Genomic DNA, 27,940 nt, shown 5'->3' on the forward strand with positions numbered 1-27,940 from the left:
GAGGTTTTGAAAAAAGCAGAATATATAGACTGGGATAGTATATCTGCTAGACTATTATATAGTGGTTCTATAAGAGTTCATGACATTGAAACACTTATGTCAAAAGTTTTATATCTTAACTATACAAAGGTTTTCAAAAAGAACATAGAAAAATATATTGAGGGTATAGAGTTTGTGAGATGTCGTTGGACAGAGTTGTATGAAAAATATAAAGACAAGGAAAATGTTTTCTTTATAGTGGACCCGCCGTTCTATAACACATGGGATTTTCAATACCAAGTAGACTGGACTTTGAGAGACTCTTTAGAAACTTTAGACGTTTTACATAACCATCCATGCTTTTACTTTACATCCGATAAAAGTGGTTTGGAAACCGTTATGAGATGGTTAGAGGACATACATGACTATGAGTTTATATATGACAAGATAGAATATGAGAGAGGTCCTATAAACCGGAGAAAGTGTCATAACAAAGAAATTTTATTGGTAAGTAAATGTGGTTTGAAATAGGACTACTTGTTTTAGGTTTTTTCCATTGTGTCATTTACTTATTTGACGTGGCAGAAAGATATAGAGAATATGAAGATGAACCAATGCCTGCAAATGTTCAGCATATGTACTCGTAAGAGATATTTTTATCTAATATTAAATGGACGCACAGAACTTAGCGAATGCACAGCAACCTGGACAACCAAACCCAGAGAATATTCCAAATGAAGTTAGAATACAAACTGCAATGGCAAACTATGGTCAAGTGCCAACAGATGTACAAATGCAAACTGCCATGTCAAATGACGCTGCGTTAGGTTTGCCACCATGGTATGCAAATATGAGATGGAAAGAGTTTTATACAAACCCTGAAGTGGGATATAAACAACTCTATGCAGATGACGCGAACACAGGAGTTGACCCGGAATATGTTTTCTACCAGAGGAGAAATAGAATGTATGAGCTCCAGTTAAAGAATGCAATGGAACTCAACAGGAAACGTAAGAGACTAGGCGGACATTAGATTTTTACATATAGTAAAATGGGTTTCTTTGGAAGAATAGGAAACTTCTTTCGAAATGTTGGAAGAGGTATATGGAATGGAATAAAATCTGTCGGAAGAGGAATTTGGAACGGAGTCAAAAATATTGGTAAAAGAGTAGGTCAGTTCGTTGGTATTATACCTAAAGACCCTGAACCAGAAGAACAAGCTCCTGTTATACAACAGCCTGAACCTGCACCACAGTCTAGTTGGCAACCAAATCCAACACCTCAACCGTATTAAAAATTATATTTTTACCGTTCGATAGTAGTTGTATATGAAACTAAGTTCTAAGTAAAACGCGTGGTATAATGGAATTATTCTCTTTCTTCCATCTGTAGTAAACCATACTTGAAAGTCTGAAATACTTCCACTCGGCGGTTCATATAGCTTTGTAGGTTTTTCGTAAAAGTCATTTGCCAAGCATAAAAAAGAGTTTTGTGCACCAGAAAATGAAGCATGAACGATAATAGCATCTGAGTCGAAAACATTTTCATATGTTCCATTAGGGTTTTCGACTTCATAAAAGTTCGGGTGTACTGGATATGCTGCAGGCTGATTTAACATCCTCAAAAATCTATACCATGCCAAGTTGTTATATTTTGTAGAAATATAAACGTTTTCTCCAAGGTCTTCTATTCTATTGATTTTAACAGTTGCATTTTTCCTGTCATATATAATATCGAGATGGTACTCTCCTTCGTCAATGTTATACTGGTTTGCATATTCGAGATAGATATCGTTTATTTTTTCTTGAAAAGCTTGAAGAGTTGTTTCTAAGTTTACAAGCAAATTCACTTGTAAAAGTTTTCCCTGTTCAAATTTCTCATACATACGTTTTTCTTTGTTATAGTATCGAACTTCAAAACCGACCGTAAATGGGAAACCATGTATGGCTTCTGAAATGAACTTCATTCTACGAAAGCCAATAGCTTTTGTGACGGATGGGTCTCTTAACCATCTCAATGGGTAGTCAAAACGATAGCCTTCATGCTTTACGGTCTCTGTCTCAAACTTTTGACCGACATAGGACTCAAAAAGAGCGTTTTATCTCGAATAGCGATGAAGTAAAGTATCTTCAAACATATGAAACAACACCTAAATTTCAGAAATCCGCTGAAGCTTTTACAGAAATGGTAAATATGATTATAAGTGAAAAATATTTGCAAACAGATCTCAGTCAAATTAAAATCAAAATCCATCGTCTAGGGAACAATATATTCTTAAATTTTTAGAAGCATTTATAATTCCCGCCCAAATTTTATGCACAGGTTATAGGTTTCTTACAAAAATTTTCATTTGGCCAGGAATTATACTCAAAAGCAGGAATTCTTAAACCATTAATACAAGCAATAATTAATGGCGATAAAAGATATTCGAATATTTTTGCTTTTTCAGGAAAATTGTGTGATTTAACAATCGAAGATTTTATTAATGTTTTAATTTCAGATCAAACAAATCAAAATGGTGAAGAATATTATCAAATACGTATCAGATCTATATTGGATAATAGTAAAATTCTTTCTATGAACTAGCAGTTAAATTTGAATCAATTAATATTTTAATTCGTGTAATATAGATAATGTTACACCAATCATGAAAGCATTGATAATGTCAAGCCCAAACGAAACAATTTTCAAAATGAATGATAAATTCAATTTGCAGACTTATCAATTTACAAACCAAATCAAGTATGTTTTTATCTTTTGCATACAATATCTCAGAGTTATTTTCTACATTTAGAAATCCATTACTCTCTTTGATTGTTTCAACAAATAATATTATATCAGTAATGAATTTGAATGAAAGCAAAGTTATTCGTTTAAAGATTCATTTAATCTTTCCATGAGGCCCTAATTCAAAATAATGATTTTATGTACAAGAACTTTAATGTTTTGAATCAAATAAAACAAATGACCTTCTGGAAATTTTAGCAAAAGCTTGTTTGAAAGCTGACAAAAAAATTCAAGCAGATTTTGAACAAATCATGGGTATTAAATTTACAGCGATCAAACAATTTCATGAATCCATAGAAAAAATCCAGTTGATCGGTCTCCAATTACAATAGATGGTTGCCATATTTGTTTTGAATGCTCTAAAAATACTGATATTGAAAAACTCAAATCAATGCAATTAATTCTAATAAGCCCTGGTATTCATATCAATGTGTTAACTTATGAACAAACATTGAAGTTTTTGAAACAAATGCCAGCATTTATTCATTTGGGCCTTTCCAATATAAGTTCTGATCGATCTGTAAACTTAAATTATTTTCTACTTCAAAACGAAGATTATTCCCCTTTAAAAATTTCACATTGTATGACAAAATTGTATCCTTTGAATATTCAAAAGTATCAGATACGTTGTGGATGATTACTGTACCAAAAAACATGAAAAACATAAAATTACCCAAAGAGTTTTCAGGGAGGTTAAAATGGTACATTCAAATAACGAAAGTTGATCTCCCAGGACATCCTCTGCAAGATGAAATACAGGAAAAAATAAAGCATGATAATGAGATTGGTGATATCTTAACTTCATATCCCGGGAATTTTATGTAAATTATAGCACAACGATAAGAAGTGATAGTTTATTCGTCAATGGAAATCCTATAGAATTTCTTAATATATTCCAAGCGAATCAGGAAATTTGGCGTTGGAGTGTAATTTAATTCACTTAGATGCTACTTTTTCATGGCCGAAATATATATTTATTTTTCCTCGTGGTAATTACTATATGCGAGGTTACCCTCTAGGGATATACATAGGCGCAGCGAATCATCCGCTGCTTATCAACGGTGGCTTACAGCCATGAATATTGAATTTAAATCATTAAACATTATGGAGCACTTTTCAAGAATCAAATGGATGAGCGATTTAGGTACTGGAGTTTTAAATTTTTGAATACGAATCATTTCCAAAATTATATCTGTATTAGGCACTATCTCGGAACCATGGGCAATAATACTTTACTACATGTTTTTGCTCTGATAGATTATTATCAAAATCGGCCCAAGATTTTGAGGACAATTACAAATGTTTTGATCCATCGGTTCAGAAAATGTATGCTACAAAGAATATATCAGATGAGCAGCTGGAAAAATGGAAGCAGATATATAAAGATCAAGAGCATTTAGCAGCATACCACCGCATTCCACCTATAAGCACTAATAATAGTGCAGAGGGTAAGCATAGACACATTAACGAACTTGCAAAAAAAGCAAGAAACTTTCTACTTTCATCAAATTCATTCTGAATGATACTATCATTAGGATTAATGAATCAATTGATCCCATTAATAAGCAAAAACCGAGAAGAATGACTTGTTAAACAAAAAATGCATACATTGCGGATTCTCCTATAATGATATTAATACTGATAAGAATCCTTGTAAATATTGCAAGGATTTCTTTATGAATAAGAGTCATGTTCCCTCTGCAGCATACATGTTATGAAAATAGGAGAAAACGTAGGTGAAATCATAGAATTCCCAATCGATAAAAATGTAGGTGATCAGGATGAACTCGTGGATCACAAAGAAAAGAGTTCGCCGATCGAAATATCAAAATACGCAGAATTTATTGATATTGACGATAAAAATAAAGCAGTTTTAGTCGTAAAACTGCTTTATAATCTTGAAACGTTCCAAGATGCCAAAGATTTAATCAATTCTCTGGAAAAACAATCAAAAAATATATGAATCTGCATTACAAAATAAACCAGAAATTTGGTTGGAAAAATACTTGCCTGAATTAATGAAGGAAGTAAAAGATGCGAGAGCTGCTAGAATGAGATTGAAGATAATAAAGAAGTAGAGATGATGAGTGAATAAAAACTTTGTATTAAATTTGTATATAAAAGAATTGTAAAATATAAAAATAAAGAAGTGGTTGATAGGAATTTGAAAATTCGTTGGGTGCATATAAGTTTGATAAATATATTTATGAATATTAATGTCAAATTGGGTGGTTGCATATAGTAATGAAAAATTTATTAATAAAAATTAATGTCAAATTGGGTGGATTCGTGATAGAATGCTTCTGTGTATGTGTGGCGTGAGTTAGCATCGGGTGGTTGCGTGATAGAATGCTTCTGTCTATGTGTGGCGTGAGTTAGCATCGGGTGGTTGCGTGATAGAATGCTTCTGTCTATGTGTGGCGTGAGTTAGCATCGGGTGGTTGCGTGATAGAATGCTTCTGTCTATGTGTGGCGTGAGTTAGCATCGGGTGGTGCTGATAGAATGCTTCTGTCTATGTGTGGCGTGAGTTAGCATCGGGTGGTTGCGTGATAGAATGCTTCTGTCTATGTGTGGCGTGAGTTAGCATCGGGTGGTTTCATCACAAATTTTAACCCATCCAATCTTATTAATTATTAAAATTTTTTACAATTTCTGATGTATTTTTTGAAAACATTTCATATGCAATATTTCTCCTTTTCTTTCCTCAAATCTTCAAATATTAATAACTTTGGATATGAAATTATTTGGATCTTTTATGAATTTTAAATGTCTTTCTTAATATCAAATCGATTAAATATTAATATTTTCTAAATTATGCCTTAAAAATCCAAATATAAAAATCGTAAATAAAAATATATTTTTTATTTTTATTTTGTAAATAATCCGTTTACTAAATGGGACTGTATCATGAAAGGAACAAAAATCATTATTTAACAAGATTCAAAACTGGTGCAACGAAATGCACATTGATTTTGTAGTGTAACAAAGAGAGATTTATTGTAAAAAGTACAAAATAGTATATTTATTATCGTGATTTGCGTAGAAATGTATGAGTTTGGGACGGATTTCTGGTGCATTCATAACTAAAGTGATACATTGTCTGGAGCAAGTTCAGATCTTTAACTTATGGCTTGTTTGGTGCTAACTCACCCAATTTAAGTGCACTAGAGGGGATTTTGTCTGTAATGAGCATGCACCTTGAGTTGTTGCTTGGTCCGTGTACGAAAGATAGTAATTTAATACTATACTCGATTAAATGTGAATTTCTAATTTTGAATTTGCGTTTTTTCCTGAAAATAGTTACAATATATGAAAGAGTTGGCAAAACTAGAGGACACGTCTTTAAGGGTTTGGCTCGTGCTTCATGTTAATATGCCGAAACTAAAATAAACGTATATTGGGGGTCGAAAATTGAGAGCTCATATCTTTAAGTGCCAAAATAGCATGAAAATTTTTTTTCATTTGAGCTCATTTTCTTTTGTTCTATTAACTAATACATGCAGTACAAGCTTGTTATACGTATACTTAATAAGTAAGGTCTTAAGGGAAATAATAAAAAAGAATTTTGCTATTAATTATATTAAACAATATTTATTTGTAATTTCGTGATAATTATATTTCTTATTACAAAGTAAAGGTATTTGATATAATGTTTGCCTTACAAAAATGTTTCCTTTGTCTTGCCACCATAGGTATTCTATTTTGTCACTTTTTGTGCCCGTCGTGCCATGTATATTTAAGTTAAATTATTGCCTTTATGTAATTGGATCTTTTCTTTGATGTCGCGAATGTTAGAACCGATGTGAATTTCTAATAAATTACTCTTCTTCATGAATATTAGTGTTGGAAACATTTGTACTTCGTATTTTTCAACAATTTGTGGGTTTTTATCACTGTCTATCTTTATAAAGAATACATCAGGATTTTCTTTTGCAATTTGAGGAAGATTTTCGCTCAACTTTCTACATGGCCCACACCAAACCCAAAATATATCAAGAACGACTAGCGTTTCTTTCGAATTGACAACTAGCATCAGTTCATCCAGTGTTCCATTAAAAACGAGTATGTTATCAGGGTGGGATTCTTCTGTCATTATAGAATCATATCGTAAAGTACTCAAATTTTTGTCAAATGAATAACTAATTTGGAGCATTTGTAGCTCATTATTTTGCCTGCAATATGCATCAATATATAGTATACTATAAACTAACACAATTATGTATCAATATATACTATAAACTTTAAAAAAGACTAAATAAAAATTTTATTAAGACTGAATTATATGAGTTTTTTATCATCTGTTCAATAAGCATTGCGTCAATTCACATTATGATCTGTTTCTCTCCCTGGGAAATTGGTTTCTTGTGACATTTGAGAAATCCTACCTGTAATGACATCAATATTTGCAGAATGTTCAAAATTGCTGCACTTCTTGGGAGGATTATTTGTATGAGCATCGTTTATTTTCTTTGAGAGCTTCCCTAATGACTTAGATGACCCTCCAGTCCAATGAAACATTAAAAATTTTTCATTCAACACATCAAAAACGATAAAATTTTGAGTTTTATGAGACTGTACTTATGATTGAGCCACTTTTGTGGGTTAAGATAAATCAATGATTAGAGTAGAAATCATGTTGATGGTAGCATGAAGTTTGAAATTAACAAAAAATACACAACATATGTTGATCCTTCAATATAATTTAATTTATCGTAATTTCATATCATTTTGTCTTTAGGAATGAGAGTGCTTGTGACATTTGATGTTGATGGAACTCTTTTAACTTCCGTTCCTCAATCAAAACAGCATACAGATGCCATAAAAGAAACTGCCATTAAGCTTTACAATCTCCCTCAGAACGTTGATATCAAGAAATTTTGTAATAGTAACTTTTCCGGTACCACTGATTCATGGATTGCCAAAACAATTATTCAAAATGCAATGCAACGCCAAGAAGTTACTCAAGAAGAACTTGATATTTTCGAAAAGAAGGAGGATGAAATCTATCACAGAGATTATGAAGGAATGCATGTGCCAATTTACGGTGTCGAAGAAGCTATTAAAGCTATTACTCAAATACCTTATGTTACAATTGCTCTTTGCACAGGAAATTACGAAAATATTGGCTGGACTAAAGTAGGTCATACTGGCTTAGACAAATATTTCGAAGGAAGACTTGGGGGTTTTGGAAATATACTTGAAAGGAAAGATATACTAAAAGAAGCGATTCGAAGAGCCGAAGAATTTAGAGGTTATAAATTCGACAGAATCATTCACATTGGTGATGCTCAACAAGATGTAGATGCAGCTAGTGCTAATGGATGCATACCTATAGCTGTAGAGACTGGACATCTGAAAAAAGAGCAATTTGCAAAGCCATGTTTTGTAATCCCGAATATGAAAGATGGTCTTGAAGATTTAATAAGTATAATTAAGACAGGAAAACCTGTTCATGAATCTTGTATTCATCAATAATAAATATTTTTTTTCTACATATTCGAATCTAGAAATTTTTGTTGATCTCAGCTGACTTTATTATATGGTAGATTCACAAGACCTATATTTTTAAGAAATATTGCGATAATTGAGAGTATTTTGAGAAACTGCCTGGCGTTATGAAATCTTATTTGAATCAGTATATCAATTGGAAACAAGGTTTGCATTCATAACTTTTCATGATAGAATTATTGCATTCTACGATACTAAACCATTTAACTTCATGAATTTTTTAGCCTATCATATTTTTAATTTAATTTCATTTAATGGATTTGTTTTCTTTCTAAAACCATTTTCTCGGTGAGTTTTTTCAATTTTTTTGAAATTTTTCTCAAAAAAAATTAGAGTTTTGTATTTTGAATTCATAATTTTTTTTGGAAAAAGTTCATAGCTCGTTCAGGTAAAGAAGCATCATCAGCAACTGCACATATTCATGCACAATCGATTTAAACTCGAAAACAACACACTTACCTTAAAATTTCGAAATTATTCCCACTAATTTCATCATATTCAGCTCAAACACGCTTACAAAACTCAGATCTCTACTAAGGATCTCAGAGATAACAATCAAACAATCACTTATAAGATAACGACAGATAAAAAATAGAGGTCAGAACAACAAAAGAGCAAAAAAAGAAAGAGAAGACGGGAAAAAGATGAATAAAGGCGAAGAAATAACTCTGATTCAGACCAAAAGGTACGAGTCAAGTACAAATGAAATTCTTAATTTACAGTTTTCTACAGGGAATGTATCCAGGACACAATAGGGCGTATACAAAGACCAATCAGTATATCTATTTATCTGATTTATATGTTTCAATACCAGTGTGAATTAGGGTTATCCATTCAGAAGTAACGTTATTTTAAATAATCGTAATTCTAAAATAACGTTCCAACGTTAATTTATATATATGTACAAATATCCATATATCTATATATACATGGCACGGCGGGCGCAAAAAGTGACAAAATAGAATACCTATGGTGGCAAGACAAAGGAAATATTTTTGTAAGGCAAACATTATATCAAATGTAATAAACAGAAATTCATCAAAAGTGACAGCTCTCAATTTTTTGACATTTGTAAATTCTAAATTGAATGAGAAAAATGAAATAATACTAAGCATAATACAATATTCTAGATTTAATTATAATTAGGAAAAAGTTAGTTTTGAGAGTACTTTTCATAGGCATATAGAATGAAATCTTCTGAAAAATAATATCACATAAACTCATATTATTTTCTAATATATAACTATTTTATATAAAAATCAAATTCAATGATCTTAAAAGCGAAGGATAAACCTCAAAATTTACGAATATAATGAGTGGGAATATAATGCTTATCTATCATAAAACCATATGAAATATCAATTTTTGCTTTACGCCTAATTTTTGACGACAATTAGCAAAAATGTTAAATGTTAACACTCAGTCCATTTGAATATGAAAAATAAAATTGACTTTGATTAAATGTTTTTATTTATCATGCAATTCTTCTTGCGACCAAAGATTTGAATAAAAGTTCAAAAAATAAGATAGCTTAAAAAATAATATACGGTAGTGTTTACTAATAGATGAATAGTATATAAATTCTATTAAAATGGATTTGATCCAAAAAAATATAAAACCAAAAATAATTGTTATCATTTAAATGAAGAAGTAATTTAAAACGATTTTATTTATGATCAAATTTTATATATTTTTTTGGATCAAATCCATTTTAATAGAATTTATATACTATTCATCTATTAGTAAACACTACCGTATATTATTTTTTCAGCTATCTTATTTTTTGAACTTTTATTCAAATCTTTGGTCGCAAGAAGAATTGCATGATAATAAAAACATTTAATCAAAGTCAATTTTATTTTCATATTCAAATGGACTGAGTGTTAACATTTAACATTTTTTGCTAATTGTCGTCAAAAATTAGGCGTAAAGCAAAAATTGATATTTCATATGGTTTTATGATAGATAAGCATTATATTCCCACTCATTATATTCGTAAATTTTGAGGTTTATCCTTCGCTTTTAAGATCATTGAATTTGATTTTTATATAAAATAGTTATATATTAGAAAATAATATGAGTTTATGTGATATTATTTTTCAGAAGATTTTGTGTTCTTCTTCAAAATTTTATTTTTTTATTAAAAAGAATCTTTACAAAATATACATTTACTTTAATTAATATTTAAAAACGTGCTCTATCAAAAGTTCCAAAAATTCAATATTTTAGCTTTTCTGAGGTGTTACTTTTGATGAATTTCTGTTTACAACACAAATACCTTTACTTTGTAATAAGAAATATAATTATCACGAAATTACAAATAAATATTGTTTAATATAATTAATAGCAAAATTCTTTTTTATTATTTCCCTTAAGACCTTACTTATTAAGTATACGTATAACAAGCTTGTACTGCATGTATTAGTTAATAGAACAAAAGAAAATGAGCTCAAATGAAAAAAAATTTTCATGCTATTTTGGAAATATGCATATTCGGAGTATGAGAGTTGTAAACACTGAGAATTTTAAGCTTTGGTTGATGATAGTCTTTAATTTTTCTTTAAGTAGTAAATTATTTGATATGAAAATTTAATGGCCAGCATAATCAATCGTGCGTTTCGTTTCTTGATTGAGAAATGATGATTGTGTGCTAATGAATTATTGCGTCTGACAGGTTATGATTATGGATACCTGAAATTAAGCTTTTATGGGAAACATCACCGAGCGCCATTTGGCACCCCTAATGCTGTTTCTATCGGTATGATTAAGGAGCTTTCTTATGCACTTTCATCACTTGAACTTGAACGCTACAAGATATATGCCCCCTCCCAATGGGAGGTGGGAGCAAAAATTGAAATGTTTACATTGATTTTTGAATACTTTACAAGCGCCCCTCCCAGTGGGCGCGGGCGCAAGTGATCGGGTCAAAAAAAATCATAAAAATATTCAAAATTGCGATTTTAATAGATGTTTAAGAAGTAAATTTATTAATAACGATATTTCATAGTACAAAATGTGTTCAATCTCTTCGTAAATCATTCAAAAAAATCAAAAGAATTTCCAAAATTCAATTTTTTTAGTAAAATTTATATCTTTTTCTATCGTCTCCTCCCCACCAGTGGGAGCTAGGGATGCGTTCAACACGCCATTTGCCCGGGCGTACATTTTTTTTGTTCGCCCAAAAATTTCGCCATTTGAGAAATTCAAAAATTAAAAATAAAATTTTAATCTTGATTTTTTTATTTTCGTGAATTTTTTGAAACTTACATAAGCGATGAAATACTTTTTTAAGTAATCGTTTATTATATATAAATATATCTTAATAAATTTAATTCCTTAAGGTAGAGCGTGTTCAAATTTAAAATCTCATACAATATTTTCTTAATGGCGTATTTTTCTGAGGTCGCCCAAATAAAGGCGAATTCAAAATTGAGAACTCCAAGGCGTATGGCGAGTATTCAAAAAGTACGCCACTTACAAAATATTGAATGTGGATTATCAATTTTTTGGCGTGTTCAATTTCAAATTTTGATATTTATGTTTATTTTATTCAGTATAATGCTAAGAATTAAAATATAAAATTCATAGAATTTTTTCTTTGAAAATATTTTACATTTTTATTAGACCACTCCTAGACTAGTCATCAGGTTATCCTCAGATCATCCTCAGACTACTCCTTATCAGATTACTCATCATCCTCAGACTACTCCGTAGACCCCTCCTCATCAGACTCCTCCTCAGATCTTCCTCCTGAGACTACTCTTCAGACTACTCCTTAGAGTCCTCCTCATCAGACTAGTCCTGAGACTAGTCCCCAGACTACTCCTGAAACTACTCCTCAGATTATCCTCAGACTCCTCCTCAAATTATCCTCAGACTCCTCCTCAAATTATCCTCAGACTCCTCCTCAGATTATCCTCAGACTCCTCCTCAGATTATGCTCAGATTATCCTCAAACTCCTCGGATTATCCTCAGACTACTCCTCAAACTCCTCAGTCTAATCCTCAGACTCCTCCTCAGATTATCCTCAAACTACTCCTCAAACTACTCCTCGGTCTAATCCTCAGACTCCTCCTCAGATTATCCTCAGACTCCTCCTCAGATTATCCTCAAACTCCTCCTCAGATTATCCGCAGACTCCTCCTCAGATTATCCTCAGACTGTTGTAAACGAAAACGATAAAAACAGTTTGACATAAAAGTGACACTTTACATGGCAAAAATAGAGCCTTACTTTTGAGATACTTGAGATTGAAACTGAATCTTATGAGGCGGTGATCTTGAATCACTACCTCATAAGGTTCAGTTTCATATAAAATTTGTTGCAATTTGTTATTCTTTTGCAATTATTTCTTATAAGATTTTACATCTTTTAGCGGGGAATGTTTGTTATCATGTATATATTATAAATATCTACACGATAACGAACATTCCTCGCTAAATTGCTGAGAAACTTTGAGGAAATGTCGAACAATTTCCTCAAAGTTTCTCAGATTTATATAGATAACTAGAGTCCCCTAGGCACTGATTCTGGTTCAGTACTTAGGAGGCTCTAGTTCTCTAAAGAACTGATAAAATGTTTTTAAATTTTGGATATTGCTACCTGTGAAGCACTGACTTCAAGTCAGTACCTCACAGGTAGCAATTACATTGAAATATGGAGAAACTTTGTCCGAATGTTAGACTATTCGGACAAAGTTTCTCCATTTGTAGTGGAGATGGAAGGCTTTGAGGTATATTATATTAATGTATACCCCAAAGCCTTCCATCTCCACTTGAAAGTTCCAAAACTTTGGGTTAATAGTTTGCAATTAACCCAAAGTTTTGGAACTTTCTAGAAGAAATTGCAGGGTAAGAGGTACATATTCATACTATGTACCTCTTACCTCCAATTCCTTCCTTAACATAAACAAATTTGGAGTTAATTGTTTGCAATTAACTCCGGTTTGTTGACCTCCAAATGAAAATGAAAGGGTAAGAGGTATATAGTGACCCTATATGCCTCTTACCCTTTCATTCTCATTAATTATGGGAGAAACTTTGGCCGAATGTTAAATTATTCGACCAAAGTTTCTCCCATTTTTTGAAGGGATTGGAGGCTATGAGATACTGATGCAATGTCAGTACCTCATGGCCTCCAATTCCATCCTGAAACTGATCAAAGTGGACCTTACATGCATTTGAAATTTGCCATGTAAAGTCCACTTTTTGAGAGAGAGGATTTGACTGCGTCAAATCCTCTTTTTCGTTTACGAGAAGACTCCTCCTCAGATTATCCTCAGACTCCTCCTCAGATTATCCTCAAACTCCTCAGACTACTCCTCAAACTACTCCTCAGATTATCCTCAACCTCCTCCTCAGATTATCCTCAAACTCCTCAGACTACTCCTCAAACTACTCCTCAGATTATCCTCAACCTCCTCAGATTATCCTCAAACTCCTCAGACTACTCCTCAAACTCCTCAGATTATCCTCAAACTCCTCAGATTATCCTCAAACTCCTCAGATTATCCTCAAACTCCTCAGACTACTCCTCAAACTCCTCAAATTATCCTCAGACAACTCCTGAAACTACTCCTCGGTCTAATCCTCAAACTCCTCAGACTACTCCTCAAACTCCTCAGATTATCATCAAACTCCTCAAACTACTCCTCGGTCTAATCCTCAGACTCCTCCTCAGATTATCCTCAGATTATCACTTTACATATATATATCGATAACTAAATAATTACTTATTATACTTTCTTTATTTTTTTTTAATTTTAAAATAATATTAATATATCTTTCTACGTTTAATGATGAAAAGAGAAAGAGGAGTAAAAAGAGGAAAGAGAAAAGAAAGAGAGAGAGAGAAAAAAAAGAGAAAGAAAGAAAAAGGACGGTGATAATTTTGTATTGTTTTGTTATTCGGCCGAATGGCGGGTACGAAGTACCCGCCATTCGGCCCCAAAAATGGCGTATTATTCTATTTTTAAACGGTCATGGCGTAAAACCGTCGCATCCCTAGTGGGAGCCACCGGAGGCGCGGGCGGCGCCGCTGGCGCCAAAAAAGTAGCGCCCATCGTGCCATGTATATGTCTATATCACGGTATATAATATCCAATGAAGATTTATAAAAAAAAGTTGTCTCGACTTTTCAATGCTTGAAATTAAGGTTCCATTAAAATTAAGTTAATCATTGAGAGTTATGATATGTTTTCATATTTCTTCGGACGGTTTCAGCGAATTGAGCCTGTGATCAATACTCTGAAAAATCCGGGAAAACTCGTCAAATCAACCAATATCAAAACAAGTTTATAATTTGATTTAACACCCACTCAATTTTGTTAATCGATTATTTGAAAATTATAATTTGAATTGACTTTTGAATTAAAGCTGTTACCAATAATCAGTGCAACCATAATCATCCGTAGCAATTTTAATTGAATTCGTCCAAAATTTAGTTAATAATCGAATTTAGGAGTTGATTTTTTTTAATCGTAATCTTATTCTGAAATAAAATATTCAAACAAAAATATTTTAATTGAATGGAAATCGGAATTGATGATGAGGAAAGGGACTTTTTAAGGAAACAAGGACTAATTATCACTGCTGTAATAGCACAAGGTGGCTTTGGCATTATTCTGAAAGTGTATTCTACATTATATAAAACAGAATTTGCAATGAAAAAAGTTCCCGAAACCAGCTTTGATTTCAAAGAAATTGAATGCATTAAATCTATTGATGATCCTAGAATTGTTTCTTTGTATAATTATTTTCATTATAAAGGCTTTTATTACATGTTAATGGAATATTGCATCACAGATTTAGAGCGTATAGTTCGTGATGGATCTAGAATATCAAGATAAGAAATGTTTAAATACATCCAAGGTATTGTTTTATCAGTCAAAGCTTGTCATGATCGAAACATTGCGCATTGTGATATAAAACCAAGCAATTTCATGCTTGATCAATATGGACGAGTAAAGGTGGGCAACTTTGGTCTTGCGACTTTGTTATTAGTTGATGATGAGAACAAAAAAATAAAAGGCACAAGATATTTCATGGCTCCAGAAGTTATAACTCAAAAAGAATACGACCTCATGAAGGCGGATATATGGGCTATTGGCGTTACATTATATTATCTTACAACTCTTACTTATCCATTTTATGCAACGGATCAAGATTCTTTGTTTTCATTAATTATAAAAGGTAATTACCGTATTGATCGTGTTCCGGATTCAATGCTCCGTCAAGTGATACTAAAATGCCTTGAAACAAATCCAAATGACCGACCAACAGTTGACCAGTTAATTGAGATGCCATACTTTAAACGTGGATCAACACCGTCAGAAAAAGTTCTCAGTCAAGCTGCATCAAAGATTATCAAACCGCGTGTGTCATCTAGGAAACCAAAGCATTATAGATCTGGGGTTTTCTCCCCATCAGAAAATCAAAGAGTTGTGTCATATCTTGAAATGCTTAAGTCAAATGATAACCTTATTGTTTAACAATCTTAAGTTTTTTATCCCAAAAATGTTTTCGGAAAAAGCTATGGCTGAATATGTTGTTTGTAATTATTTATAAACCAATGCGAATTATTTTTTATCAAATGAATTTTCGAAATATGACAATTCAAAAATATGGTCTAGAAATTATTTAAGTCTCTCAAGAAAGGATAACATTCAATATCAAAATTTCTACAAAATACCAACAATTAGAGATTAAATTGAAATAATGCTTGTAATTATTTACAAACCAATGCTGGAATAATGAATTAGTCCATGATAATCAATATTCCATGAAAAATGACTTGAATGACACTTTTCAATGACATCCCTTGTAATTGATTGATTTATTTGAAGTTGTCCATTCAATTTTTTTAAGGGTGCGCGGGAGACGATAAGTCACCCTCAGAAAAGCACTTTTAAGGTTAATATATTGGATGCTTCGAAACTTTCCATTCCACACATTGCAACACGATTAAGGTTAATTTTGAGTAGTTTACATATCGTCGCCTGGGCACCCTTAAATGAAATTATACACCAGAAAATATATGAAATTATAATATTATTATAGCTTTTCAATATATATTAAAAAATTCTATTTAAAATAATCGTTTCAATTATTTTTCTTATGAACGATGTGCCATCAAATATCAATAACGAAAGTGAATTTTTAAATTATCTCGGCCTTCAGTATCAAGATGTTATTACACAACTTGGAGATGGTGTTATTTATATGGTTTTTTCCAGGCAGTATAAAATCAGTTTTGCATTGAAGTCAATACCTCAAACAAAATTCAATACATCGGAAATTGATTGCTTTCAACTCTTGGATGATCCAAATATCGTTAATTTATATCAGTATTTCAGTTTCAACGGAAAAGTTTATTTACTTATGGAGTATTGTACAAATGACTTAGACAGATATTTGCGGAATAAACCTCGTTTATCAAGTGAAGATCAATTGACTCTTGTTTTTAGTGTTGCTCGCGCTGTAAAAGCTTGCCATGATAAAGGAATAGCTCATTCTGATATTAAACCTTCTAATTTTTTGATAGATCAACATGGAAGACTTAAGATTAATGACTTTGGTAATGCCCAAATTGTTTCACCCGATCAAAGATCAAATTATTTCAACGGAACTAAAAATTTTCAAGCCCCAGAAATCTGGAAGCATGAATTCTATGATCCGTATAAAGCTGATATTTGGTCTCTCGGCGTAACATTCTATATAATAGCCACTGGTAACCATCCATTTTCATTATTTGACAATGAGCAGATGAAAGGTCAAATACTAGCAGGGTCATTTAATGAATCTCGCATAGGTGATCCATGCATGAGGCAATTGATTAAGCTTTGCCTTGATATAAACCCAGATAACCGCCCTGACATCGATACAATAATCAACCTTCCTATGTTTAATGTGGCACAGCTTCGAGCACAAGAAAATATTAAATTGAGTAAGAATGATCCCTTAAACAAGACTCATTTAATAATTGTGAAACCAAGAGTGGGGAGAATAAAGACAAACTCACTCAAGTCACCTCAGTCAATGACATATTTGCCAAAAGTTCTTTAGATTTAAAATTTTGTTCAATTTGTTTGGTTTTTGCTGTTTGTTTAAAACATATGCAAAATGAAATGGAAGAAATATATGTTTTGTAAGACTCTCTTTGTGATGCATATAATTTATTATATAAATTTTATATTAATAAAAGTAAATTTATAAGTTTGTTAATTTTGATAATGTCTTCTGTTTCATATTATATTTTCGAGGTATTGAATGAAATTTCAAAAGTTTTAAATTTGATTTTTCTCCATGGAATTTGAATACATGGAGAGCATTCATTAATGGTTATGAAAGTGGTGTAATAAAAAATTAAATTAAATTAAATTCAAAAAAAACTTACCTCAAAAGTCGTCATCTTTTGAGAACTCAATTGAAATATTGACTATTATAAATGGTCGAACAAATATTAAATAAATAGGAATAACGTATTAATGCTGTTCAATAAGACATTGAAAATAAAAATTCAAGAATTTATTTATCCAACTGATGGATATGATAATAAAAACATTTTTCATTTTCGATAAAATGGCGAAAATTTTGGGAAATTGAAAGAGATTTTTTTTAAAATTGAATTATTCTAAATTGAATTTTCAAAATTTTATGATAGTTTCATAAAACAATATTTTTTGACATATATATTTGTTTTCTCAAAAACAATACCAAAAACCTCAATTTTCCTTTCAAAATAATTTTGCAAGATATCTCATGGAACCTGAAGAAGAGGAATTCTTTTTAAAACATAATTTAGAATGCCTTGATGTAATAGCAATTGGGGGATATGGAATAATTTACCTTGTCTACTCACATCTTTATAAAACAAAATTTGCAATGAAAATGATAACCAAAGAAGATTTTAAACCGATAGAAATTCAATGTCTGATGTCAATTGATGATCCTCATATTATCCGACTTTACCAGCACTTTAAGTTTAATGATTCAATTTATTTATTGATGGAATATTGTCCAACAGATTTAGAGAAAATGCTAATAAATTCCAAGTCAATATCCCATGATGATATGATGCGATATATCCAGGATGTAATACTTTGTGTTAGAGCTTGCCATCAACATAATATTGCCCATTGTGATATTAAACCCGGAAACTTTTTAATTGATAGTTATGGACGAATTAAAATAACAGACTTCGGGATGTCTATAATTCACAAACAGTCTCAAAACTATAAATCTTACCGAGGAACCAGATTGTGCATGGCTCCTGAAATAATGAAAAAACAAGAATATAACCCAATCAAGGCTGATATCTGGGCTCTTGGTGTTACAATTTATTTCATGGCTACCAAGCGTTATCCATTTTCAGCAGATTGCATTGAAGAAAAAATTATTCAGTGCCGATATGATGAGTCATTAGTTTCTGATCCACTTCTCAGACAAGTGATCCAATCGTGCTTAAATGTTGATCCAGAACTCAGATTTTCTGAAGATCAGCTTCTATCATTACCTTACTTTCAAAGCAATATCGATGAAAAGGGTGAAAATAAATCAATTAGAATATCTAAAACAAGAACCAATTTGAAAATGATCATTAAGACACCGTATAGAGGCACATTAAAGAGATATGCAGCAAAATCTTTTGTTGTGAATTCAAAGCAAGATTGTCTTAGTCTTTCTAACAAAAGAATTATTTCAAAAATATAGATCGATTTGAATCTAGCATTATATTTTCACTTTGTTTGTAAATATTAAAATCTCGCTATTAGTAACTAATGATAAAAGGATTAAATTACTGAAAATACAGGAATATTTTTACATTGCATAAAACAGATGACATAATTGTTGCATGCTAAGTAGTGTCAACGATAGAAATTGAGATCCTATTAATTGTCGAGGAAGTACGATTATTTTTTGGGCGAAAAAGTATCTTAAAATATGATTATTAATATGCTTTTAAAATAAAAAATTTGAAAGTTAATTTGAGATTCTCATATAATTTTTTGAATGAAAAAAATAAATATAGTCTATATGAGTTTTTGAATAATCACACTTGAGATATATCTAAAAAATAATTAAAAATAGAGTTTGAGAAGACTTTTCAAGGTGTAATGAAAAGTGTGATATAGAAAATAATTATAGATATTTTAATTTTATATATTGTGCTAAGCATTATATTAAATTTTTAGGAAAAACACTTTTCATAAGTATTCAATATTTGAAAATACGCTCCAAAAAAGAATAGATTCTTTTATATTCGCTTATATAAAAGGAGACTCTCTATCAGATGCGAATGCCTGAATTCAGCACCTCTGATAGAGAGTTTCCTCTTATATAAGCAAATCTTTTTCATTCGTTTTTGTTAATATAAAAATCAAAATCTACCAATATGAGAAATTAAACCCTGCGAGGCACCAGTCTAGAACTGGCACTTCGCAGGGTTGAATTTCTCTTGACAAAATACAATAATCAAATGCTCCAAAGTTTTCAAATTTTTATTAGGAATAGGAGCCTACAAAGCACTGATTATATATCAGTGCCTGGTAGGCTCCTATTCCTTCTCTAAATGGGAGAAATTTTGTTTGAATAAGATAACATGCGAACAAAGTTTCTCCCATTTAGAGTGGGATTTGGAGGGTGGGAGGTACATAGATAGACTATGTATCTCTCACCCTTCAATTCCCTCGGGAAAGTTCGAAAACTCGGTCGCAATCAGATGCAATTGCGACCGAGTTTTCGAACTTTCTATTAGGAATAGGAGCCTACAAAGCACTGATTATATATCAGTGCCTGGTAGGCTCCTATTCCTTCTCTAAATGGGAGAAATTTTGTTTGAATAAGATAACATGCGAACAAAGTTTCTCCCATTTAGAGTGGGATTTGGAGGGTGGGAAGTACATAGATAGACTATGTATCTCTCACCCTCCAATTCCCTCGGGAAAGTTCGAAAACTTTGGTGCAATCAGCAACGATTGCACCAAAGTTTTTGCGTTTAATTGAAGGAATTGCTCTTTATGATATATACAGTTACAATGCATATATCATAAGGAGCAATTCCTTCCAGATATCTGGCAAACTTGCTCGCAATGGTTCACAATTGCGAACAAGTTTTGTCATTTGTCAAGAGAAATTAAACCCTGCGAAGCGCCAGTTCTAGACTGGCACCTCGCAGGGTTTAATTTCTCATATTGGTAGATTTTGATGTTTCCTTTTATATAAGCAAATATAAGAGAATCTATTTTTTTGGAGCGTATTCTCAAATATTGAATACTTATGAAAAGTGTTTTTTCTAAAAATCTCAGAATATATTTCCAATAGTAAAATAAATAAGATATTTAAATTTATTTTTAAATGCTTTTTTTTATATGAGATTCTCAAAAGTTATATCAAAAGTCTGTTTTTTCTAAAATCTAATATCATAATCTATTTCTCATTTTAAGTACATCTTAATTCATTTTATTTTCTATATTTTTTCAATATTTTTGAGGGAATTGTGTTGCTTCCCCGACGATAAAATTGAGAGGTTTACACATTGACACTACTTAGCATGCAACAATTTAATAAATATATTAAAATTCAGAACAATAGTTTTCTCACAAAAGTACACTTTGTTTACATTTCCTTGAATGGAAATTTTATGAGAAAACTATTGTTCTTTCATAACCACAGCTTAGAATATGATTCTACCATTGGACACGGTGGTTACGGAACGATCTATAAGGTTTATTCTAGTAAATACCAAACATTTTTTGCTTTGAAGCAGATCCCCGAAGAACAGTTCAATGAAGCCGAGGTTGAATGCTTGAAATCCATTGATGATCCTCGAATTGTTAATCTCTACAAATATTACAGCTTCAACCACTCAATTTATCTTCTTATGGAGTATTGCCCGAGCGACTTATATCATTTTATACGAGATAAACCAAATCTGTCACAATCCGAAATTATCAGGCTTATTCACGAAGCAGTCCTCTGTGTCAAAAGCTGCCACGACAGAGGTATTTCACATTGTGATATCAAGCCTTCCAACTTTTTAGTGGACAAGTACGGTCGCATTAAGATATGTGCTTTTGGCCTATCTTCAATCTGTTCCTCAACCGAATTACGCCACGATTTTAAAGGAACAAAAGTTTTTCTTTCCCCAGAAATCGTAAAGCGTGTTGATTACAACCCGTTTTCATCAGATATTTGGTCACTTGGAGTAACATTGTTCTATATTGCAACACGTTCTCTTCCATTTGCAAATTACAATTCAAAAATTCTTTCAGAGAGAATTTGCAACGGAATTTATGATGCATCACGTATTACTAACCCAGAGATTCGTGATATCGTTGCAAAATGTCTCACAATTAACCCAGAAATGAGGCCCTCTTGCACTGATCTCGTTAATTTTCCATTTTTCTCTAACTTATCTAACAAGCGCATGGATCTCCGCATATCAAAATCTATCCGCAGTAATCCAGTGATCATAAGACCTAAGATTGACGTCAGAAAGACTATTTCGACATAATCATCCCTGGCATGGAAATCATTCGCAATTGTTAGACTGGTATTAGCAAATAGACAGTCTTCTCACTAGTTGTTTGCTTAGTTCTTTTCTATTTGTATTTATTTTTTGATTCCAAGTTTTATTTTTCTGCTTGTTTTCATTAAGTAAATATTTAAACACTGAGAAAGTTCTCAGTGTCTATCCCTAATTATATACATTTTTATGAAAGTATCAACCATGTTACGAAATCACTGATTTAAAAATTATACGCAAGATTTCGATGATGATCATGATAATAAATATATTAAATTCAACAACTAATTTTTCATTGATTTTCATGGTCTCCGATATCTGGGCTGTTGGTGTTACCCTATTTTATGTTATAACTCATTGCTTACCTTTCTTCTCAAAAGACAAATGCTGTTTAATTAGAAAGATTCAAAATGGCCAATTTATGGATGGATTAATTTTAAATCCTGAACTCAGAGACATAATCAAACTTTGCTTAACTGTCAATCCTTTGGATCGTCCAGCAATTAACCAATTACTTGATCACTCATATTTTAAAGTTCCTATTCAAGAGCAATCTTCTCTATTAAATCTGAAAAGAAAGTTTTTGGTGAAACAAAAAGAAATAATTGTACGCCCGGAAAACAAACGAAGAGCTTCATATGATTTTCGTTCGAGGGTGTTATTATCAGGTAAATTAGGTTCTGAATTCAATATTTCAAATCGTTTTATAGCTGTCTAATTTATTCAAATATTGTATATTTATTGTTTTACCTTTGCTGCATTTATGTTTGTTTGTAAACAATTATAATATGTTAATAATTATTTGAAAAAAATAATTGAAAATAATAAAGATTAGAATGGATATGATTGTCATGTTTAAGACACAATTTTATCATATTATTTTAAACAAAAATTACTCATTTGTATAAGAATATCATTGAACAGATACAAAAAAAGCGTTAACCAAATACTTTCATAGAGGAAATATCAAATAAACAATATTTGTCTTTAATTTCAAGCTATTGATTTGTTCAAGTTTATTACTCTTCAAAAAAAAAGTTCCAGAGCGTTCAATTTTTAGGAGTTGTTTCATGTATCTATTTTGCCCTTCGAAGAACTTGTGAAGAAGCTGTCTAAATCATCATGTACTCAAGTAGACTTGCGTGTCCAGCAAATATATTTTCATTGAATAAAATCAATGCTGCAACCTTGAAAATTCGAAATTAGAGACAAAAAAAAATTGATTTCACAAAGGTACAAATATTCGACACTGGGAAACACTAGACGATCAGCATGGGTAAAATATCTAAATATATTTCACATCAAGTTGTTAATCCTTAAAAGCAATAGAAATGCATGAAGTAAAATTTTCAATATGTAATTTTCAATAAAGCTTCGATTTTCAGATAAGCTTTTCTCTCAATACACTTTTATTGAAAAATATATTATATACTTTCAAGTATGATATCAAGGGGAAAAGTTCGAAAATTGAGAAAACTTAATTCTATTGAAAATATTATTTCTAAAAGAATAATAATAATTTATGTTTTATAGAATGAAACAATAAAACGGGGATGAAAGATTCTAAAAAGCACGTTTTATCATTAGTTTCAATTATTTATGGAACCAGCAGAGATAGCTTTTCTTACAAGTCTTGGCTTTACTGATGTTTCGTTTATTGCTCAAGGCGGTTACGGGAGTATTTGGAAGGTATTCTCACCTTCGTATAATCGTCAATTTGCAATAAAAAAGGTTCCATTAGAGATGTTCAAAGAAGAGGAACTAGACTGTTTTAAGATTATTGATGACACACGAATTGTTAATTTGTATAAATTTTACAAGTATGATAATTTCATATACCTCGTGATGGAATACTGTCCTTATGATTTAGAAATATACCTTAAGAACCAACACGAACTTTCAACCCACGAGCTTGCAAGATTCATGCATGACATGCTTGCTGCAGTAAAAGCATGCCATGATCGCAATATTGCCCATTGCGATATTAAGCCAAGCAACTTTTTGATTGACGAATATGGTAGAATTAAGATATGCAACTTTGGATTATCAACAATTATGAAAGATGAATACAAAAGTAAGACCTTTGGAGGAACAAAACTTTTTATGCCTCCAGAAATCGTTTCTAAACGCGAGTTTAACCCATTTGCTGCAGATGTGTGGTCATTAGGTGTCACATTTTACTTCATGGCTTCCCATCAGTATCCATTTTTCTCGACAAATTCTGAGTACTTATTTGAAAAAATTGTTCGTGGAATTTATGAAACAGATGTTATTGAAAATGCACAACTGAAGGTTTTGATCGCCAAATGCCTCGAAACAGACCCTTCATGTAGAGCAACTGTTGATGAACTTCTGAAAATGCCATTTATTACTTACAATATGCCACAACCAAATAAAATCGGAATGTACAAGCATATAAATGCAACCATGAGTCACAACATTGTAATACGTCCAAAATTCCTTAAAAAGAATCCAATTAGACCAAACCATTCATTTGTTAATATTATTCCTTCCGGTTCAATATTGAATATTGGCGTTTAATCTTAAGATTTTGTTTGATTAAATTTCCTTTGTTTTTTATATATTACACTAAGCAAGCATAACTTGCAGCTACAATATATGATAATGGATTAGATTTCAACTATTTCTCTAGGAATAAAATTACATCCCTAACGAATATTTAAAAAAATTAGGGCTTTTAACATCTATTGATATACATTTTAACTTATTCTCAATGCAATAAATCAATTCTCAAGCTTCATAGGATTTACTGATTGAACAAACAAAAGTTTAAATCAAGAAACCTACATGTAATCATATGACGAAAGAAATTTAGGCATTACAATATATAATATGGCAACTAAGCCATTTGATCCCATTTCAATGACCCGAATCCAAATCATTTTAAGAAAAATCGTCAATGTTAAAATTTTTCAACAGTTAGGATTAAATTTCTTAAAAATTTAATGACCGGATATCTCCAAAATAATCCATTTGGTTAAGCAATACCGAAGAACTTCCTGGTGATCCAAATTTCCGTTTCGAAAAAAAAGTTTATTGTGATCAACTCCTATTATAATTAGAAAAACTCTAATTGTAAAGTCAATTGTTTTGAAATTTTGAATTCAATTCAACGATTTTTAATTTGATCGCAAATTCAGAAGGACAAAAGAAAAATATTTGGTATTGCAGGATTTAATACATAATATTTTGAAATTAATTTCAACCTGAAATATATTGAATATTGTTTTTCATATTTTGAGAGTTATATACTCCTATTTTACCTATTATATATGTTAAATTTAATTAACAAATAATTTTCGTTATAATTGAATTTTTCAAAAATTATGTTTATAATATTTATTAGTGAGTCCGCTCATATTTTATATAATCATATTCAAAGAAACCGTTTCGAAATTTTATATATTTTTCTAATGAATACAGCCGAGAGTGAGTTTTTCCGGGAATATGGAATTTCTTATATGGAAACCATCGGGAAAGGCTGCTTTGGCATTATCTTTCAAGTTTATTCTTCTAAATACAAAACAAATTTTGCATTAAAGCGTATTCCTTCAAAATTATATAATGAATCTGAAACGGAATGTTTAAATCGAATAGATCATCCTAGAATAGTACGATTATACAATATATTCAAATTTAATAGCAACATTTACCTTTTAATGGAACTTTGTCCGACAGACTTAATGAAACTTGCAAAACATAAAATTTCTGACTCTAATTTAATTAAATATGTGTTTGAAATGATCGGATGCATTAAAGTATGCCATGATTTCAATATTGCACACAACGATATAAAACCTTCTAATTTCTTACTAGACCAATACGGTCATGTTAAAATCTGCGATTTTGGTCTTTCCAAAATATATACTGAAAATCCTATGAGTTTCGATAAAAAGGGTTCAAAATATTATATGGCTCCTGAAATGTTCACAAATGGTATGTATAATCCAATTGTTACAGATATTTGGGCGTTGGGAGTTACAATTTACTATTTATCTACTTCAACATACCCTTTTGATGCAGAAACAGAAGAACAATTAGTTGAAAAGATTAATAATTGCAAATATTCTACTGAAAAAATCAAAGATGATAGATTAAGAGATTTGATTGCTAGATGTTTAGTTGTGAATCCAAATGAAAGAGCAAATGTAAATGAGTTGCTGAATATGCCATATTTCTCTGCACCAAGAGCAAATACATGGTTAGAACCTGGAGGATTATATAAAAATAGAAAGATTTGTAAAACTCATGATTGCATTTTAAAGCCAAAAATCGAGAATAATTCCCCATTATATCGGAGAATGTTTCCACATTCCCATCAAGCTCGTGTTAGATATACTTCTAATAACTTTTAGAACTTTGGTTACCAAGAACATTTTTTTATAGATTTTTAAATATTTGTTTGTTTTTATAAAGATATAGTGATTGTAATTATGCGTTTAAAATGGCTTAGCCAATGTAGTGATGTACTTTATCTCAAGAAAAAAATAAGGATATTGTAAGAATGATATAAAAATTAAATGTAAAATTTTGACGGTTCTTAGAAAAATATGTTATATATAATTGTAAAATTCCTATTTTATTTTAAAAATTTTAAAAACATTTCAAATTTTTATTAACATACAGATATTGAATTTTTAGATTTAATTTTCAATAATTAAGGAACAATTTATAATGAAATTTTTCTGAGATATTCAATTTTAACAAAATTTTGATTAGTATTCAAAATATTGAAAAAATTGAAAGGGAATCTCTTACCGTAGGTTGAATAGCCCGAGACCAATTTCAAAGGTCGTGTACCAATAAAAAATTTTGAATCAATTTACACAACGTGCCCATTTTACTCACTCAATATTTGAAAAAATAATTCAATTTTGAGAAGAATGGTCCTCTGCGTTTTGAGTGAGTGACGAAAAAAAATCTCAGAAAAATTGAATGAGTTTTTATGGCCATGAACCAAATTTGTGAAGTTCCCGTTTAAAAAAAATGCAACCAAGAACACGAATTCCCGAGTTTGCAGAATTAGAAAACTATAAAAATCTTGGGCTATTGACCCAGATGCAACTCGATTTACTCTATCGAAGAGTAAATGGCGAGTCTTATCAACAAATACGGAATGTTTACTCAATTTCAAAGACGACAGTAGCACGCGCAATCATGCGCACTGCTACTTGTCGTTCATGGACAAAAGGTCAGTCAGGGGGTGGTATGACCCTTTTGTCACTACCAGATGAAATGCAGTTCAAAAAACTTGTTCAAGAGATGGCAGACGACTTGAACTGTATTACAACATCAATGGCCATTGCTGTCTGTACGGAATTACAAAATAGGAGATTAAAATTTGCGGCGCGGGTACTAATCGCTGCAAGATGCCCGCATCTTCTAGCGAAGCTCGATGATTACTGCCCATCGCCATCCCGTGGCTGGCTTAATCATATCGCCACAAGATTGTCAATTCGGATTGTGAGCTCCCAAACTATTGATATGCTCCGACGCTCTACCTGTGACGCAAACCATATTCGCCAATTTTTCCTCTCCAAGCATAGATACTTTGCCCGCAGGAAGAAGTTTATTGCGAATATGGACGAGACAATGCTCTATTCCAAACGTCGCTATAAAGTTCTTACTGCTGGCCGGAATCGCCCAGTTCGCGCTGAAAAGTCTCAGCTTCCACATCTTACAGGGGTCTGTACCATCTTTGCAGATGGTACAACTATGAAGCCAATGGTGATACTTCCACAAAAGAAGACCCTTGATGCGGAATTGGAAGATCTGGACGCCTTTTTTGTTCGCTCCGAGAGTGGATGGATGAACAAATACCTTTTTATGGTATACTGTATCATGTTCATCTGCAAAGTACAGGAGAAAAGGTCTCAAATGAATGTGTTTGATGCCCAGGTACCTTTTCTCCTAATTGTAGATGGTCATCCATCCAGGCTCTCTTTCTTGGCCGTTCGCCTCTTGCGCGCCTTCAATATCGAGCTTCTTGTTCTCCCAGGCCATACATCTCATATCTTACAACCTCTTGATGTTGGGATTTTTTCTCCCTTGAAGGCCCAATTCAAGAAGTTGTTTGATATGGCGACTATCCGGTACGATCAGCAAGGGCATATGGTGAT

General features: G+C 31.6%; 12 protein-coding genes and 1 pseudogene across 13 annotated transcripts, besides 5 other annotated features; 11 read left to right on the plus strand and 2 right to left on the minus strand.

The window, feature by feature from the left end:
- Positions 1-649: 649 nt before the first annotated feature.
- On the plus strand, positions 650-1,012 carry TVAGG3_0464420 (uncharacterized protein; the record flags this gene model as incomplete). Its single annotated transcript, XM_051235215.1, has 1 exon — positions 650-1,012. One exon carries the CDS (start codon positions 650-652, stop codon positions 1,010-1,012), a length of 363 nt encoding a protein of 120 aa, XP_051093039.1.
- An 18-nt stretch (positions 1,013-1,030) lies between these two features.
- Positions 1,031-1,273, plus strand: TVAGG3_0464430 (serine threonine-protein phosphatase family; the record flags this gene model as incomplete). The annotated part of the gene is made up of 1 exon (XM_051235216.1): positions 1,031-1,273. The coding sequence occupies one exon, from the start codon at positions 1,031-1,033 to the stop codon at positions 1,271-1,273; it is 243 nt and encodes an 80-aa protein (XP_051093040.1).
- A 3-nt stretch (positions 1,274-1,276) lies between these two features.
- Positions 1,277-2,022, minus strand: TVAGG3_0464440 (annotated as a pseudogene). The gene has a single exon. A coding segment is annotated over exon 1 (746 nt).
- Positions 2,023-5,649: 3,627 nt separating this feature from the next.
- TVAGG3_0464450 (cell redox homeostasis) lies at positions 5,650-6,860 on the minus strand (the record flags this gene model as incomplete). The annotated part of the gene is made up of 1 exon (XM_001322055.1): positions 6,504-6,860. The coding sequence occupies one exon, from the start codon at positions 6,858-6,860 to the stop codon at positions 6,504-6,506; it is 357 nt and encodes a 118-aa protein (XP_001322090.1).
- Positions 6,861-7,393: 533 nt separating this feature from the next.
- Positions 7,394-8,256, plus strand: TVAGG3_0464460 (HAD-hyrolase-like family; the record flags this gene model as incomplete). The annotated part of the gene is made up of 1 exon (XM_001322056.1): positions 7,508-8,242. One exon carries the CDS (start codon positions 7,508-7,510, stop codon positions 8,240-8,242), a length of 735 nt encoding a protein of 244 aa, XP_001322091.1.
- Positions 8,257-9,296: 1,040 nt separating this feature from the next.
- Positions 9,297-9,333: a mobile genetic element.
- A 1,175-nt stretch (positions 9,334-10,508) lies between these two features.
- Positions 10,509-10,546: a mobile genetic element.
- A 1,891-nt stretch (positions 10,547-12,437) lies between these two features.
- Positions 12,438-13,532: a mobile genetic element.
- A 1,270-nt stretch (positions 13,533-14,802) lies between these two features.
- On the plus strand, positions 14,803-15,123 carry TVAGG3_0464510 (protein serine/threonine kinase protein; the record flags this gene model as incomplete). Its single annotated transcript, XM_001322058.1, has 1 exon — positions 14,803-15,123. One exon carries the CDS (start codon positions 14,803-14,805, stop codon positions 15,121-15,123), a length of 321 nt encoding a protein of 106 aa, XP_001322093.1.
- A 3-nt stretch (positions 15,124-15,126) lies between these two features.
- Positions 15,127-15,765, plus strand: TVAGG3_0464520 (protein serine/threonine kinase protein; the record flags this gene model as incomplete). Its single annotated transcript, XM_001322059.1, has 1 exon — positions 15,127-15,765. One exon carries the CDS (start codon positions 15,127-15,129, stop codon positions 15,763-15,765), a length of 639 nt encoding a protein of 212 aa, XP_001322094.1.
- Positions 15,766-16,141: 376 nt separating this feature from the next.
- Positions 16,142-16,282: a mobile genetic element.
- A 108-nt stretch (positions 16,283-16,390) lies between these two features.
- TVAGG3_0464540 (protein serine/threonine kinase protein) lies at positions 16,391-17,338 on the plus strand (the record flags this gene model as incomplete). Its single annotated transcript, XM_001322060.1, has 1 exon — positions 16,391-17,338. One exon carries the CDS (start codon positions 16,391-16,393, stop codon positions 17,336-17,338), a length of 948 nt encoding a protein of 315 aa, XP_001322095.1.
- A 696-nt stretch (positions 17,339-18,034) lies between these two features.
- TVAGG3_0464550 (protein serine/threonine kinase protein) lies at positions 18,035-19,041 on the plus strand (the record flags this gene model as incomplete). Its single annotated transcript, XM_001322061.1, has 1 exon — positions 18,035-18,985. One exon carries the CDS (start codon positions 18,035-18,037, stop codon positions 18,983-18,985), a length of 951 nt encoding a protein of 316 aa, XP_001322096.1.
- A 711-nt stretch (positions 19,042-19,752) lies between these two features.
- Positions 19,753-20,389: a mobile genetic element.
- A 520-nt stretch (positions 20,390-20,909) lies between these two features.
- Positions 20,910-22,515, plus strand: TVAGG3_0464570 (protein serine/threonine kinase protein; the record flags this gene model as incomplete). The annotated part of the gene is made up of 1 exon (XM_001322062.1): positions 20,916-21,788. The coding sequence occupies one exon, from the start codon at positions 20,916-20,918 to the stop codon at positions 21,786-21,788; it is 873 nt and encodes a 290-aa protein (XP_001322097.1).
- Positions 22,516-22,854: 339 nt separating this feature from the next.
- TVAGG3_0464580 (protein serine/threonine kinase protein) lies at positions 22,855-24,709 on the plus strand (the record flags this gene model as incomplete). The annotated part of the gene is made up of 1 exon (XM_001322063.1): positions 23,400-24,341. One exon carries the CDS (start codon positions 23,400-23,402, stop codon positions 24,339-24,341), a length of 942 nt encoding a protein of 313 aa, XP_001322098.1.
- A 535-nt stretch (positions 24,710-25,244) lies between these two features.
- Positions 25,245-26,395, plus strand: TVAGG3_0464590 (protein serine/threonine kinase protein; the record flags this gene model as incomplete). The annotated part of the gene is made up of 1 exon (XM_001322064.1): positions 25,481-26,176. One exon carries the CDS (start codon positions 25,481-25,483, stop codon positions 26,174-26,176), a length of 696 nt encoding a protein of 231 aa, XP_001322099.1.
- A 412-nt stretch (positions 26,396-26,807) lies between these two features.
- TVAGG3_0464600 (DDE endonuclease family) lies at positions 26,808-27,577 on the plus strand (the record flags this gene model as incomplete). The annotated part of the gene is made up of 1 exon (XM_001279500.2): positions 26,808-27,577. A coding segment is annotated over one exon (770 nt), but the record flags the coding sequence as incomplete, so codon positions are not given.
- Between the last annotated feature and the right edge of the window lie 363 nt (positions 27,578-27,940).

Source organism: Trichomonas vaginalis, chromosome II (assembly GCF_026262505.1).
Source record: "Trichomonas vaginalis G3 chromosome II, whole genome shotgun sequence".
Lineage (NCBI taxonomy): Eukaryota > Parabasalia > Trichomonadida > Trichomonadidae > Trichomonas > Trichomonas vaginalis.